Genomic DNA, 13,640 nt, shown 5'->3' with positions numbered 1-13,640 from the left:
TCTCACTATGAGTTTCCTAATCCCAAAGCACATTATAATTCCTTTTTCTAAATAGGCTTTGTTATTAGATCACCTTTCTCATAGAGCTCTTCCATCGCTCTCCAGGTTTCAGCTCGGACCTCTCGATTGCTTTTACCTGGAACTTGTGCATCAGGCCAGTGAATCAAATAAAGATCTAAAAAAGAAACACAACCAGACTGCTTGTTAAAGTGTCCAGAAAATAAATAATCAAACCACATGAGACAGCGTTTTCCCTCCAGTGGCCCCTAACACATTATCATCATAATAGTTCCAGTCACTACTCAGTGATCATTACGGGATGTATCCAGTTAGCTGTGATAAATTAATTCTATAACATCACATTAACAGCAAAGGATAGCAGAACTTGCACGTGTTCCCAATGCTTAGGTCACTGTAATCAGAATTTCATGGTCACATATGCACTTAATAAACTTTCCACACATAACAAGCCCTATTTAAATCAAAAGGATTTTGGTCACTGGAATTATGAGTGGACTACTACTTATTAAGTGCTGAAAGTCTTCCATTTCACAGAAGAGAAATATATTTAACAGTTCTGCAGACATTTTATACAACCTCAGCAGTGGGTCTGTCTTTTTCCTTTCTAAAGAATACTTCCACTTCTGAATTTCTGTTGGAAACTGTAGCACATTCTTTATGCAGATTTTTTTGTCTAAGTTTTTTGCCTAAGTTTCATGTGAGTCTTAGTGATTTTTTAAAAGAAATTTTAAAAAAATAATATTTTAAGGGAACAAAATTATGCTTTATTACATTTTTTTTAATGTTAACACAATTTCAAACACAATTAAGATTTACTGCTGATGAAATTATCATAGAACCTTTTCCAAACATCCAATCTAAATCTTCCCAGACACTGCTCCATGCCATCCCTTGGGTCACTGGTCACCAGAGAAGGGACCAGTGCTGTCCCTCCACTGCCCCTCGTGAGGAGGCTCTTTGGATGCTGTCTTCCTGCAGGAGAAGACCGTGCTTTGATTGAAAAAGGAAGCACTTCCAACTTACACTGAGAAATGTACATGTACTGGACTCAGTTCCATATCAGACTTAAATTTAAAAAAAATGACAGATCTGTAACTCCTTTACAAGTTTGTAGACACTGGTAGACATTCTGAAGGAGAAATGTAGAGATACTTGGAAAACAATTACATTTCTATTCAAATTCTAACTGCAGATTAAACAGGTAACTGCAGGTATCCCAGTCAAACAGGTTTTGGCTTTTGCTGCATATATTAGTCTGATGAAAAACAGGAAAAAAAAACAGATGACTGAGATGTGTACCATTTTCTTTGTCCTTTATAATATTCATTTTCTGGCAGTTCAAATAGAGTTAAGAAATAAAAAAAAAAAACTGATGTGTTTTCAATGAGAAGAGTGTTTTGTTCTTTGGATACATCAATCCATTCATTTACAGCACTTCTTTGTGAAAATACAGACTCTCTGCTTTGGGAATCATGAAACAAAAAGGGGAAAAAGGAAGAAAAATAATTTTATTCACAATTTAAAGACTGCACTAACAATTACTGTATCAGTGGGGTGGTATATTAGTTTTCTCCCTCTAAAAATACAAATTCAACCTTGATTTAAGATGAAAATGTACAATGAAATTCGTTATAATATACTGGCTCCAATTTGGGTACATCATTACAACAAGTGCTTTACTTACCTTAAAAATCTAATTAGAACACCACAGAATTATGTACAGTAAAATCCATCAGAGATGTAGCAAGGAAAACATTCTTTTGGATGTGTCAAAAAATCCACAAGCTACATTTGCACTTCCTGATATCAATAATCCACTTAAATAAAATTTTAAACTCTTAGACTTTTAAAATACAATAGCTCAGACAAACCAATAATCACTCATATATAAACATCTGCAGAGTCTTCTATCACATTTAATGAGAAAGTTACTTGCTCTTTGCCCTTTTATCCATAAAATCCACTTCCAATTCCACATGCAGTCTTCTTGATCATCAATCTATCAATAATTACTTCTTTACTAATTTCTCTGAGAAATGAAGTTGGACTTATTAAAAGTAAATACCAATACATGGTATTGCAATAAATATCAACTCTGTGACTTTTAACAGAAAACTAGTATTGGGATATTGATTAAAGCATTTGGTGAGGTTATGTTCAAAACTCAGGACTACTCACATTCTGTTGCCAATAAAATTTCCACTGATTTATATTAGACATAAACCCAAAGGATTAGCATTGGGAATTGCTAATATCAAGTATTAATTTTGATCCAAAATTATATATGCTACTGGGGCTACTGACTGCATAGAGACTGACATGTTTGTACTTAAACTTTTCTGCTTGTATAAAGCAGAAAAACTTACACCAGGTGTATGTTACTGGGATCTGATGCCTACCTGCCAGAAAAATGGAAGAATTATACATTTTTAATTGCTGCTTGCTATGTTCTCCAAACCAGACTAATAAGAGCTGCTTAACTATGCAAAAAAAAGTCATTTAGCAAAAATAATCAAACTTCAGCAGAATTTCACCACCAGTTACTTCTCCAAAAGCCCGACTGTTCAGTTAGACACCACAGTTTGGAAATGCTCACAGAAATAGTTACATCATGGATTTCCACAGACACAGATGCATTGTACTCTGCTCAGGAAACTGAAACAGTCTCCAAAGAAAGACTTTTAAGAGATCTGATAACCAAAAGATCTCTGGCCTTGGACATCCAAAAAAATGCAACACATCCCCTTTCTCTGTATTAATGTCTGAGGTCTCTGATGCAAACAAGATTAGTTGTTGCCCTTTATTTTAGAAAGGTTTTGTTACCAGGTACACCATCACTATATCATCCCATTATGTTTCTTTTAATTTAGGCTCTTTCATTGAAATAAAAATGACTTCACATTCCAAAATATTGGCATTTAGGGCTAGAAAGCATCTCCTGGATCACCAAGTACAGTCTTCCTGACTGCAAGAAGTGTTCATGAACGATGTGGGGCAAAGGTGCCTTATCTCATAGACAAAGAGTAGAACAGTCCTTCTGCCAGTCATGTGTGAAGCACCCAGCACAGCCAGGACCTTACTTCTACTGCAGCTGTTAGAAAACTTTCCATCATACCTGCAGGCCAATAGAAACAACAAGCACCTCACAAACCATGGTCTGAGATTTCATCTTTACTTGTACACACATTCACACCCTACACCCACACACACATTTTCTTTTGCTTAAAATATTTTCCCTCCTGGGGTACTGTGAGAAACAAACACTCTTAAATTCCTTTTGGAGGCAAGAAATTACCTTTAAATCATTGACTGAAATAGCTTAAAGTTCTAGTAATCAAGAAATATATAATTTTATCACTGGAGGTTTTTAAAAACAGACTACATTTTTAATGAGAATGAGGTTGTGCCTTGTAGCATGGGAAAGATTAATCAATATCTTGAGATGCCTTCCAACAATGTATTTTTAAAAAATAATCTTAAATCAAAAAATCCATCTTGATTCACAGTATCAGGATGCACTTGAGAAAGAAGGAAAAAAACCTCCAAACATTCACAGTCTGGTTTCATATTTAACAGCTTTTTAAAACATCCTTTGCACACAGTCAGGCTGTAATGGTGCAGCAGTGAGCGGAGGCCTGAAGGTCATTAAATGTCAATGCACAGCAGTGCAGGAGAACTAAAACTAATACTTGAGTTGCATTCACACAGACATTTAAAATATAATGGCTTATTGCTTCTTAGTGGTTGCAGCACCTACAATCAACACACTTCCTCTTAACTGAAAAATACAGGGCCATTGTACACATTTAAAAGCCAACATGATGTTTTTCTGGAAATAAAAGTTTGCAATTCTATGCGAAATCCCTAATACAATATTTTTTAAAAAATTAAATTTGTCTAAAACAAACCTAGTAGTATGATAAACAAGCCCAGCCTTCTTTCAAGCCTAAAAGCAGAAGTATATTCTGCAATGTTTCCCAGCTGTCTTAATGCTGGGAATCCTATTTCCTTGCTTTTCTCAACAGCCACTTAATATTGATATGATGTATTTTTCTTTCTCACTCAATCCTTTTTGTTTTGTGTTTCCTTCTATTGAACAAGGATCAATGTGAAACAATCTACAAAGTGTTTTGAAGCAATACAGAGTCTGAATTATGATAATACACTAATTTCATGTGGTTCATCTATTACAGTGAAGCTGCTGATAGAGCATTTGTCCAGCTCCAGCTGGGGATTTGTGACAGGCCAGATTTGCCTGAATGGGACAAACTCAGAACAGTCAAAAGGAAAATAAAATTGTTTATGAATTCAGTAACCCACAAATCAGCATTCAAGAAGTTACTTTAGAGGTTGGATCTAAATCCCAAGGAATGTATTCTGCTGCTGCCAAACCTGTACAATCTGCTGCCATTCCATGTTGGTTTACTGTTACTGCTAGTTGAGGATCACATTTAGAAAATGCAAGGAGCAGAGTATCTGTTACAACCACTGCCCACAAATAATACAAATTTCCACCATGTCATGGATATATAATCTACCAGTTAAAAAAAAAAGCCTGGAACTCTGCTCTCCTAGTACCACTTGTCTGAAAAGTGTTCATTGAAAACGCTTCATAACAAGTATTTTACATGGAATATTTTACATTTTCCCTTAAAAAGCTATGACTGCTTTCAACAGCTCACATTCCATTTACTGATAATGCAAAGATTTATTAATTCCTGTTAGATTATTCCTCAGGTTTCTAATTCAGTCTTTATGGATGGACTGGGTAACTCCTAAGGACCCTCCAGAAAATGAACATGAGCAAAGACCTTAGCTGCACATGCAGCTGCCAGGGCTCCTCTAGCTTTTTCTTTTTGCACACTTCTGAATTACTAACTTTGCCTCCAACATAAAGATCTAACTTCACAGATATATTATTTAGGATCTTTCAGTTTTCTTTATAAACTATGTATCTTTATAGAACGTGTGAACCCCCACATACTTGGTTAATACCAGAATGAAATCAGGGAATTCTGATTTATTCTGTTCACCACTGATTTAGGTCACCATAGCAGACTAAGTGGCTCAGGAACAGTTTATGAATTTTTGAGACATCTCCACATCAGTGGAAGAAAGGTGAAGAAGGAGGGAAGATAGCTGAAGGTATTAAAGAACCAAAACAAAAATATAAAAAATGAGGAAAAATCTAGTATGGAGACTAATTATGCAGGCAGCTGTAACATTCCTAAATTGATCTTAGTAATATGTGCACAAGAAGTTTCAGCTTTGAACACATCTGACAAACAAGTTCTGTTTATGCTGTTCCAAGGATTCAGTCACATAGTGACAGCATTAGAACATTTCTTCCTCTCAGATATTCTTTTTCTTCTTTTAGAGATTTCTGCTTAGCAGAAACTCAGTATTTGTGTGAGCATCTACTCCAATCTACTACCTGAGAAAAAAGAACAACTTACAGTACTAGAAGGAATCACTGCAAATGACTTCTTGGAAGTGAGTCAAGTTTTCCTCTCATCAACATTCAGCACCAGTGCCAGAGCAAGCAGAAGAAAAAAGAAAGCAAACAAAATATAACAAGCAGAAAACAGAGAGGAGGAATAATGTTATTTCTCAGTTTAAAGGAGAAAATCAGGGCTCGAAACTTTGTTTACTAAAGTCTCATTGCAGTGACTGCATTTGCACAGGACAAACAAAAAGGAATTTTCATTCATTTTGTATTATTCTGTACCTGTGGAGGAAGTTAAGGGATACATTTCCAGAATGAATGGAGCCAAAGATGTGCATGTATCTCAGTCTTTAACAGATATAGGTTTTTCCCTGTTCACCTTGTAAAATACTCATGCAAAAAAAGGCAGTGAGTACAACACACAGCTGCCATTAATATTATACATTATTAATTCAGCAAAATTCACTTCCTCATTGAAGTCTGTTTATTGCTAAAATATGCAAATATCATGTTTATTTACAGGTACCTCCACTCCTATGACCTGTTGTAATTGGCATCATTACTGCAACTCTGCCTGCCTAGTAAGGGAGTAACAATATCACATCTTTGACAACAAATAGTTTATGATCAGGGTAAATTTACAAATGCTGTGTTAGTTAAGCTTTAATTTTAGTTTTCTAAATTCTTGTAGATACTTCTAACATTTTCTCCAAAAAATATTCCATCAAACAGACTAAACCAAAGGCAGTATTCAGAATTTTAAAAAGTTAAAAGGCCTACAAAGTAAGTTTTAGAAAGGTAAGTTTAGAAAGTAAGTTTTTTCCTTGAGAAAAAGAAAACAGATCACAGAAGAAACCAGGCATCTCTGTCACCCTGTTGCCAATATATTATTGTAAAGTTTATGAATCCTTGTTTCGTAGGTTTTGGGTGATTTTATCAAAATATAAAAAGCTGATGTAGTTTTTCCTCAAGTAATTTAACAATAAAAAATACCTTTACAAAACATTTGCAACAAGAAAAAGCTCTGTACTCCTAATTGTACACATGTGAACTTCCTAGAGAATAAACAGAACAGGAAACCTGCAAATGCGTAAATAAAGGCAGAATTTGATTTCTGTGACCCATCTGTACCACAAATTTTTTTTTCAGAATTCATTAATCTTTGCAAATACTCCCATGGAAAGCACAACAAATGAGCTATATGAGAAGATTCATACCAAGATATTCAACACCAAGTCTTTCACATGACTCCAAGCAGGCCTTTTTTGTGTTTTCATAGCCATAATCACTGTGCCACAGTTTGGTAGTTATCCAGAGGTGCTCTCGCTTCACACCACTCTCTCTGATGGCCCTTTGGAGGAGGGATTCACAGCCATATCTCTTTGCTGTGTCAATATGCCGAATGCCACATTTCTGCAGGGCATGGACCACTGCGCCATGGGAATAGCCACCCTGGTGGGAAGTACCTAAACACACAAAAGCAGAAGTGAATTGTCAGCAGTGAGTTATGAGGGGCATATTTTATCATTGTTTTCAATTTTTCCTATTTTTTTTGTATATATTGTCACAAAACCTTCTTATTTAATTTTCATTTCCTCACAGTAAAGAAATGGGAACTGACTGATCTTTAGGCTTGGAAAATACATGAAGTAGGAGAAGTTGGTGCTTATCAAAAGCAACTCCATCAAAATCAAGTACCAACAGCATTTAACTGTAAAGAAGTGAGTCAAGGAGCTAGGCTGAAAATCAAAGAGAAAGTATTTTTCCATTTTTATGGAAAAATTAGTATATGTCTCTTAATTTTCATACAGAAGCATAACATTTACAGATTAAAATACTTTTAAAAAAGGAAAAACCTGAAAAACTTTCAAAACCATTTACTTCACAGAAAGCATATCCTGAAACCTTTACTCTGTTGAACTCCTGGTAGCTTGAAATCATTATTGCATTGTACAGTCCCAGGCTAGGCCACAGTGCACGTGCCAGTCACATAATGTCACATTCAGCAGTAACCAAAACAATGGAATCCTACAAAACAGTTACAGAATGGGCATGCAGGGAGTTTCAGTAACAAAATCCTGTTACTGTCCTTGTGTGGGGATTCACTGGATCTGTATTTTGCATGTCAAGGGGACGGAAGGAGGAGGAGACTCAGCAGGAAAAGCAACCACCAGGAGGACTTCAGATAAAGAACTGGTTGAGAGCAAGGAGGATGATGTTTCTACTTACCCTTTCCTGTTAGTTGCTTTTCCTGCCATGAGCCCCTCACCCATTCACCCTCACTCCACACACTTCCCACAAACAGTATTTTCTACAGTTTGTTGGAGGAAATGCTCAGTCGGTTCCCAAAGTCACCTCCTTCCAAGCTGATGATTAGCACTTAAAGGCTCTCATGCTGTAAACAACAGGCAGCACGAAATGGCTCCGTCACTGACTTGAGACATGATCCTGCACGGTCCTGAACAGCAACAGGGCTTCAGCCACTGCTAAATCTACATAAATAAATAAAGGACTCCAGGTTAAAGAATTATTTAAAGCAAAATTTGTACCTGCTCTTACCCTTCTCTTTCCACCCCAAACACTACCTGCACGTTACGGAAGTACCCCTGCAAATGGCCACCACTGAAAGCACCACAGGTGCTCCTCCGCAGAGCCGCCAACCTCAACCGGGCAGCAACGCCCAGAGGAGGCTGCAGGACATTCTCACGTGCTTTTAACAACCAGCATCTATGAGGAGAACTTAGAAAAGTCTGATTTGCATGGAAGGCAAACCAGGTTTTCCTAAATGCTTATCATTTTTGCTCATTCCTGATCTTAGAGGAAAGCCAGTGCGTCTTGCTCAACGCTCAAAGTCATTTAAATGAAGATATAATATGGTCTGATCTCCCACCCATACACATCAGGATCATGACATCCTGCTAAACAAAAAAGGACAATTTCCACTTTACATTTGAGGCCAACAAAATGTGGAGTCAGGAACAAAACTCTTGACTTATTTTCATGGATTTTAAAGTGATGAAACTATAATACTACATTCCTACGATTTCGACACACATTCATACGTAATTTAATTTCCAAACATAAACAAAGTTTCAATGTTCTAGAAGACAAAACTTTAAATATTTTTTTTCATAGCCACTAATTATGATTACTAATTGGCTTAATTTCTGACCGAACTACAAATAAATGTCTCTACAACTTGTTTTACATCAAAATAACTTCAGCTAAGTCAATTTGATTTTCAAAATAGCTATTTCAAAATCCTCATGAATGTTTCAGAATTTTAGATGACTGTAATGCTACTACATTACACTTATAAGAATATATATGAAATTTTACATTATTGAAATCCTAAAGGAATTTTATTACAGAATTATATAACTAGCACAGAAAAACTACTATACTTCTTCACAACAAACCCTTCATTTTTAATATGCTGGTACTGGTGCAAAATAAATGAGGTTGTAACTATTGTGTCTGTTTCTGGCTGAATGGACATTTCTAAGCACAGAATGAATGGAGTTCATTTAGAGGTCTTGCAAAGGGACTCGGACTCTTTTCATGCATAATGGATTTCAGTAAGAACATTTAGGACAAACAACTTTTTTTTTTTTTTTTTAATTTAACCCTTTAAGTTAAAGGGAGAGAGTGGTTAAGAAAGAAAAATCAGAATAATTTTGGTATTGTTCCCCATTCAGTGATGGCATGCACACTCGTTACACAAGAAATAAAGACAGCAAGATCAATCTGAAGGAAATTATCTCAATTTCTATGCCTAAAAATGAACTACAACAGTCCTGGTGCACTACACAGTAATCAAAAAGAAATCAACAATTGCTTAATATTACCACTTTGCAAGCCAACTTAATCATGAACAATAGGTTGATAAGTTAATTATGCTACTAATATAACACTTCCAGACTTCATAAACCACAGTTTTCTTGTGTTTACACATGTGATTAAAGAAGTTACAAGTCATAGATGCAGACGGATAACAAAAGGGAAAGGACTGAACTTTCTAATTCTTTTTCCATTAGAAATTTAAACAATGCTATTTGAACATATTAACATTCTCACATGTTTGGGATTCCCCTTTGCTCACAGAGATGTAATTCACACTGTACATATACATTTAAAAACAGAATCCAGTCATGCATTTAAAACTAGTATGAATCTGCACCCTTTCCATCCCCTTCCAGTTTCTAAAAATATTTAATGCATTTTTTTCCCTAAAATTTGCTGATAACAAATAGGAACTCATTTCAAGAAACTATGTCAAATATCAGTAAGTTTGGAAAGCTTCCTATTTTTTAGCTAATATTTTAACTTCTTTCCTAGGGAAATAGCACTGTTACCTCACTGACTGAACTAAGCCAAATTTGACAGATTGCAAGACATGCAAGACAATTACATTCCTATGGATTTTGTGAAAAACTGGTGGATGTAAGGGACAAAGATACTGCAGGGAAAATATGGATAGGTCAGAGGACACAAATCTGTGGAAAGTAGGCTTAACTGGTTACACTGTTATTTTGTCACAGTTACTCATCACTTTCTCGGTACCCTGAACAACACTGCCATCAAAACTGGAGTGAGAAAATGTTCTGACAACCCATAAAATGATACAAAGATTATTAGAAAGGCAGACTCCTTCTCACAATGCAGTTGTTACAGGGCAAAAAGCCCCAACATGCCAATCAGCAACACCACCCCCAACCCCTCCAAACCAGAAAATCAGCAACATCTCCACTCCTGACCCCACCAAATATGTAAAACAAGTAACAAACCACCCGCTATCCCCCCTCCCAATCTCACAATCCCTGCACAATCTCAGCTCTTAGCTCATTAACTTTCTGTTCCCCCTCAAAAAGCTGTAGAACTACAGAGAAAGATCCAAAGCACCAACAGTTTTTCAAAACAGAAGCAGGATCTGCTTTCTCTCCCGGCTTGCTCCCTCCCTTTGTGGCAAAGTGTCATGTTCTTTGTGAAATGTGAAACAATTATTCATTTGAATATATAAAAATGACCAGTGAGATTAATAACTTTGGCTACTTGAATTCAGTGGAATACCATTAGGAAAGTTCCTGCTGGTGAAACCCCAGCCAGAATATTTAGAGATCACATCAGAGACTAATGATCTTCTGACATCAGTACTAAATTTAAAGAGTTGACAAAGAAAACATCTGTAAAATACCATTCCTTGCTGATTTTTGTCTCTAACTAATCACCTAAAAACTCTTAAAAGCAAAAGCTCAAATATTCTTTTCTCAACTTTTAGACACTCATTGTGTATATATGGTATTTTATACCATACCAGGCTTGAAATACCTGATTCGATTAGTTTTATTTCTGCTATTTCAACATTACATCAATATAACACGTCTTATGGACATATTGAATTTTTTGGTGTTCATACAGTTTGATTTCCTAATTACCTTATGAGCAAATGAGATGATAAAACATGAAATGGCCATACATAATGCAAATGAACATATAACACATTTCAAAGTTAACTCTTAACGCATTCACAAAACCACATGCCTCTTCTGTGGAAAGGCTCAAGGACAGACAATCCTTATTTGCTGTCCTTGCTCTCTGTCTTATATCCTCCTTCTGATTTTGTATTCATATGATCCTCTGACAAGATGACTCAGATTGTTAAATGGCCAAAAAAAAGAGAGTACAGTTTCAGAATTATTCATGAACCTGAATAATTCCTTAGAGAGGAAAACCCACTAAACTTCATGCAAGGAATGGAGCAAAACAAGTTCCCCCTTTAGCAGCAGCAGTTGAATAATTTGATTTAATAAATGCTTTTATTCAAATTTTAGAAAAAATAAAATCACAGTTGTGTCCTAGTCAATCAACAAAAGGTCAGAATGACCTTCTCCATGAACTTTTCTCCTGGAGCCCTTCTTTCTATTATATTCCCCAACACCATCCCTACGGCTGCTCTCAGACAAGCCAATAATGTCACACTAACTTTCTACTACCACAGCACTAGAACCCAAGTAAATTTGCCATAGTAAGTTATTTGGTATAGTTTTATCTTAACAGTGTCAGTTACTCTGAAAATCCTATGACAAAATATTCAAGGATCCTCTCTCTAGATTTCTAGAGTGTAGGGCTTCCCTCTGCAGCAGGTGAAACCAAAGTCAACCTTGCTATGAGGTTGCTGCACTCTACAATTTTCATGAGGCAACTAGAGCCTATTTCAAGGTAAGAGATCCAAATTTAATAACAATTACTTTTACAAAATAACTTGGATATTTTATTCAGAGTACAAGACTGGCACCCAATGTGTATATAAAACAGGGAAGCTACTCCTGAGGGAATGGAGCCTAAGGAGACAATGGGCTTCTGGAAAAACTGGTAGGACACCATCAACAGTAACTGAAAGACACTGAGCAGACTCCCATTATATAATCAGTGGCTTATAATTGGTCAGAACAAATGCAGCACACAGGTTTATCTAAAACTCAGCCATTTAAAGCAAGTTTCTCTTGCCTCTGTAAAAGTTATTTGGATTATGTATGGTTAAGTTTTTTAGTATGTCAGTTTTACTTTGGTAATGCTTCTCTTTCTTATTCTTTTGTTTGCTTGTTTGTCTGCTAAATATGATCCACTGCTTAATGGGGGACTGTTTTTCCCCTGTGCGACTCAGAACAGAATTCTGTAACAGTAACATAAGCAAAAAACGTAAGCAAGCATGATTTTAAACTCTGCAATTCTACTCAGGCAAGTCTACACAGGCAACAAGAAACAAAATGCAGGAATACAGCCTTGCCTCAAGGCAAGAGGGTAGGAGAGAGCCATTACGTGTTTATTATGCATCCAGGGAAAGGGAAGCCAGAATTGCTGGTTTTCTCTCTTCCTGAGAGGAAGGAAGAAATGGCAAGGAGCCATTGTTGACAGAAGCACTCTATTCCCTCCATCCCAAAGAGGCTCTGACTGTAGAGGATATTCAGATCATCTACTGTAAAATGACCACACATTTCTGTTCACTGACCCACCATTTATTTCCTCAGAACCTTAGAAAGAGAGTAGGTGCAAGAGTAACTTCTCAGAATGTCTCTCACGGCAGTCCCAGGAAGTCTGCAAGTGGCATCTGGTATCAGTGGGATGCTATTGCTCTGATACGGCACCAATTCACTAATGGATTTGTGGCAGCAGAAATAACTATCACCCCAAAAATGCAAATTTTTCTTTCAGCAATAGTAAAGACATTTCCACTGGAAAAGCACCAGCTACTTAAATTATTCATCTGTAGTAGTAAAATATTTTAATCATGCAGGATCTATCAATAAAATCTGGAAAGAGACCTGTACATTTGGAAGGCAATTATGAATGTGTAATTCCTGTAGAAATTTCATAAGCAGAGCAGCAGCACACATTTATTTAAATGCCTTTACAGACAGACTGCCAAATCTTAAAGCCTTTCTTTCACTCCACACTTTCCCACCACCGTGAGAACTATTTCTCATTAACAACCAAATTGGTTTCAGATGCTCTGCTATAAGATGTTACCTTAGAAACCATTTGGTAAAAGACTGTGGCTTCCTTCCATAGAAATCTCAAGCAGTGAAAAGGCAGATTTTCTGGCATAAATCAAATCCAATTTCTAGGGTTCATTAAACCTTTTCTCCTCAGAGTAATGTTTTGTGACTAGATCTTAGCAGTTAATAGTGCACGAAGAATTGCTGGTGTGAACCAGTTTTAAATGATTTTCATTCTATTCCCTTCTTAACTCAATTGAAACTACTTTCAGTACTTACCACACCTTGATAGAACCTTTAACTTCATAACTATGAGGCTATTTATTATGTGCAGCAAATAGACTGAACAAAAATATTATTTTCCTTCCTTTTTGAAACATGTCCTTAGACTACTCTATCTGATAAGGATGACATTAATTAATTAACATTAGACATTTGGAGATACTTTACAAATGAGACAAACCCATGACAAATTTTTTCACCTCTATAAAACTTCCACAAAAAAGAATGATCGAAGGACAATAAAATACTAAGCCCATATTCTGTACTTAATTAAACCATTATCAAAATAATTTCTGCTGTGAAAGGTTGACTTAAAAATCAATTATATAAATAATTTATGATTACGCATAGCCAGCATCCAATTATGTAGAGGGACAGCAAATTTACGATATGGA

The 13,640-nt window shown here is 36.1% G+C and overlaps 1 protein-coding gene across 1 annotated transcript in view; it reads right to left on the bottom strand.

The window, feature by feature from the left end:
- Positions 1–6,659, bottom strand: part of LOC128792120 (uncharacterized oxidoreductase YtbE-like) — a 32,961-nt gene extending 26,302 nt beyond the window's left edge. Inside the window, exons 1-2 of the mRNA XM_053950268.1 lie at positions 5,478–6,659; positions 74–175 (exon numbers count right to left, since the gene is read on the bottom strand). Coding sequence (XP_053806243.1) covers positions 74–95 — 22 coding nt within the window. The 5' untranslated portion in view covers positions 96–175; positions 5,478–6,659. The remainder of the gene's footprint in view (positions 1–73; positions 176–5,477) is intronic.
- Positions 6,660–13,640: the final 6,981 nt, after the last annotated feature.

Source organism: Vidua chalybeata, chromosome 9 (genome assembly GCF_026979565.1).
Source record: "Vidua chalybeata isolate OUT-0048 chromosome 9, bVidCha1 merged haplotype, whole genome shotgun sequence".
In the NCBI taxonomy this organism is placed as follows: domain Eukaryota; kingdom Metazoa; phylum Chordata; class Aves; order Passeriformes; family Viduidae; genus Vidua; species Vidua chalybeata.
This window is presented reverse-complemented; position numbering and strand designations above follow the sequence as displayed.